This window comes from Cryptomeria japonica, chromosome 9 (assembly GCF_030272615.1).
Source record: "Cryptomeria japonica chromosome 9, Sugi_1.0, whole genome shotgun sequence".
Lineage (NCBI taxonomy): Eukaryota > Viridiplantae > Streptophyta > Pinopsida > Cupressales > Cupressaceae > Cryptomeria > Cryptomeria japonica.
In genome coordinates, this window is record NC_081413.1 from 195,085,238 (window position 1) to 195,088,692 (window position 3,455).

At 34.7% G+C, this 3,455-nt stretch overlaps 1 protein-coding gene across 1 annotated transcript; it reads right to left on the reverse strand.

Annotated features, from left to right (window-relative positions):
- Nucleotides 1–737: 737 nt before the first annotated feature.
- Nucleotides 738–2,424, reverse strand: LOC131052369 (GDSL esterase/lipase At5g45910-like). Its single transcript, XM_057987018.1, has 5 exons — nt 2,148–2,424; nt 1,719–1,928; nt 1,460–1,608; nt 1,087–1,360; nt 738–982 (listed from the first exon to the last, which is right to left on the reverse strand). Exons 1-5 carry the CDS (start codon nt 2,422–2,424, stop codon nt 738–740), a joined length of 1,155 nt encoding a protein of 384 aa, XP_057843001.1.
- Nucleotides 2,425–3,455: the final 1,031 nt, after the last annotated feature.

Here is a 3,455-nt window from a genome sequence, read left to right on the forward strand (position 1 = left end):
TTGGGAGTAATTTTAGGGAATGGGAGGTCCTGTGTTCAAACCACCTAATCCCCATTTTATCGGATCCCCATTTGTTTGAAATCAACAAAATACACGCATCTCACTTACCATAGTTTTTTGGTAGCGCTTGTAAATAGGGAGAAGTTGGTTGTGGGTTCAAATCCTCAAACTAGTTTTTTTGGAGGAACTTGCCATGAATCACGGCATCTAGATCCTCCCGGATCAGTATTAGCTACACCTAAAATCCTTTCTCTAATATTTAATTTTCAAAAATATTTCAATTATAATTAAGGGTAACCCCATTGTCAACTACATAATAGAAACAAAGTAAAAATGATATCTTCTTTAATTAGTGGGATGCCGCTGTAATACAGCTCTAAATCGTTTAAGAATTTGGACTTGGTGGCTAAAACCCGAGCCACGTGAAGTGGGTTACATGTGCCAGGATTCGACTCACATTTTTTATTTTGTTTTTACTGTTAAATTAAGCTTTTTTCTCCGAAGTAATGAAGAACCATCAACTCATTCCTTGTATCAAGTGTAAATTCTGAAAACAGCTATTATAGTACATATGCCAATCTGACAGGAGCAGAAACTGATAAAAATGGATAAGCCCAATGATATGGAAGCTTTGATTCAAGATAATAACAATCAATGTAGAATTTCAGAGACTCTGATTAGCCTTTTCTTATTGTAAAATTGTAAGAATAGATTCCCAGAAAAAGTTAGCAAGAAATCTACATTCTTTCTGGACTTTTACAGTTCTTGTTTACCAATGGTAATGGTGGAATTGTGACCTTGCCATCAATCAACATCTGACTTACGGCTCTGTAAACAGTCTCTGTAAGATGAAGACCATCCCAGTTGATATATTCTTTAGGGTTAGGACACAAGTTTGCAGTCACATTACAACTGAAAGGTGGGGAGTAGTTATACTTTCCACCCTTCCCACAGCATACCCTGAAATTGTTTTTCTGCAATCCTGCAACATCAAAATCCAATACTCTCAATTAAAATCATCACCATATATATTATTTGAAACATTTTTGAAGGAAAGAATAGATGGCATGCAAAAACAGGGCTCACCATATTTCTGAGGATTTCTTAAAATTTTCATTGTTGCTGAATAATAATCTGCATATACAATTGAGACATCTGGATGATCATTCTGCACATCTTGTAGCATCATTCTCAGAAGCTTGTTATTGCTTTGAGAAAATTTGTTGAACTTTACCAGACACCCCAGATCATCAAAATCAGATGGAACATTACTTGGATGTGTTGCTAAATAGAATGGTGAACATCCAATGGGCAAATTGCCTGGAACCAAAATCTTCTTTGCATTTTCTTGAATTAACACCTAACCAACATTAAATTTAGAGATAACTTACATAGATCATGAATGTAAACTAATATAAATTCACTACAAAATTTAAGAAACCTGAAAAAAAAAACCAACCTCAAGGGCTGTCTTAATTGTTTGGATGATCAGAGGTACATCAGGTTTGACTTTCTCTATGGATATTCCCAGACCGAAAGGGAAATTCAAGTCATTTCCACCAATCTCTCCAAGGATAAATAATGAATTTCCAAAATGTCCCTCACAATCTAGAACGATCAACATCATAAAATAATGATTACAAATTAATATTATTAAATCATAATACTAATAATTACTTATATTTTTACTACAACAATACTTTAAAATACCAACTTACCTTCTGTGCCAGAACAATACAACTTCTTAAAATCCTTGAACCATTGGATCTGAGTGCTTAGGCTGAAATTTGTAATGATGGTTATTTTCTTCTCTAGAAAAAAAGAGGCATTCAAGGCTGTGGCACCAGCAACAGCAAAATTCACACCAGAGCTGTAGTCTGCAAGTCTGCTTAAATATGGAGGCAAAAATGACAACCCATATGCTTGGGCTAACCACACAAAACAATACACAATGTCAAAATCATAGAAATATCATTATAGCCTCAAGAAAACAGAATCTCATTTCCCTGAGATCAATGTACCACATTATGTGCACCTCTATGTTACCAAACTCTTAGCTGAAAATTCTAACAAAATCTTATTTTTAGGAAAGACAAAATCCATGAAAATGGTCACATAAAGGAATGATGTGAGAATTGAAAGCATACCAATAAAATCAATAACAAGTCTGCCATTAGAGCAACGCCCTGTGGACTTGTTGAAATAGGTCTCTCCATATGGAAGCTCTGTGATTGCATTGAGTACACCTGGACCAGAGATAAGTAGGTTCCCTGTATCAGCTAATGAATCTCCAAACTGATATATTGAACTGTAGCAGTTATCTTTTGGCTGAATTACATCCAAACTGCCAACCATGAGGACAACTGAAAGCAATGCAATAATTTTCAAATACTGACTTGCATTGGTACTGCTCTTGAACTCCATATCTCTAATCTGAAAGTGTTCAAAGACATAGCTAAGAGATGCAGACCGGTCTATATTTATAATATAACATAACCAAATATAATATTTAGATGTAGGTGGGTATCTAATAAAATATTTAGAAAATTCAGAGTTGTTGGGTAATAATTTGTTTGAAAACTTCTCCCGTCGTGATTGATGTGATTGAATAAGAGTCGGTTATTTTCATACTGTTTGGTGTACATATGCAGGAAATGTTATTAGAAGACTGGTTTTTTTTAATGTGTAGTAACAGTAACAGAATTACTGTTTATACATCAAACTTGATATATTATAAAAATTACAATATTTGGCATTTGATAGGCCCCGAGGTTTTGTAAATGCAGTCTCCATTGAGTAGCTCTTAGAAAGGGCGATTATATTATATTTTACATTATTTTAGCAAAGCAAAATTGAAGTCAACTAATATTTCATGGTTAGTACATTTATTGTTGCGTGGAAATCGATGCAATCATAAAATAAGAATCAACGAGGATATTAGAGTACTGACTCTATTGTGATTAGGTTGTTAATTTTAAAATAAAGATAGAATATACTTCAAATATTTTTTTAAATAAATTAATATATTCAAATATAATTTAATTAATTTGAAAAACATGTGATAGTAACAATAAAATTTAGTGAGGCTGTTAGGGATTGGGTGATCCAGAAATGGAAAGGAAAGGGTCAAATTGATGTGGTGGCCATGTTCAATGGTTTTTTCTCCTTCTCTTTTGCCTATGAGGAGGACCTTTGATCTATTTTGCGGTTGGCCCTTGGATATTAGGCAAATCCTCGTTGGCTCTCAAGAAATGGGAACCAGGCTTCAACCCGACCGAATGGGAATGTAATGAGTCTCCTATCTGGGTGCGACTACCAAGTTTGCCTATGGAGTTCTGGGGCGAATAAATCTTTGCTGGGATTGCAGTGTGCTTTGGTGAGCTCCTTTTAGTTGACCCAATGACCTCTGCTAAGAGGCGTCTGGTGTACGCTAGAATCCGTGTGAATGTTAAACA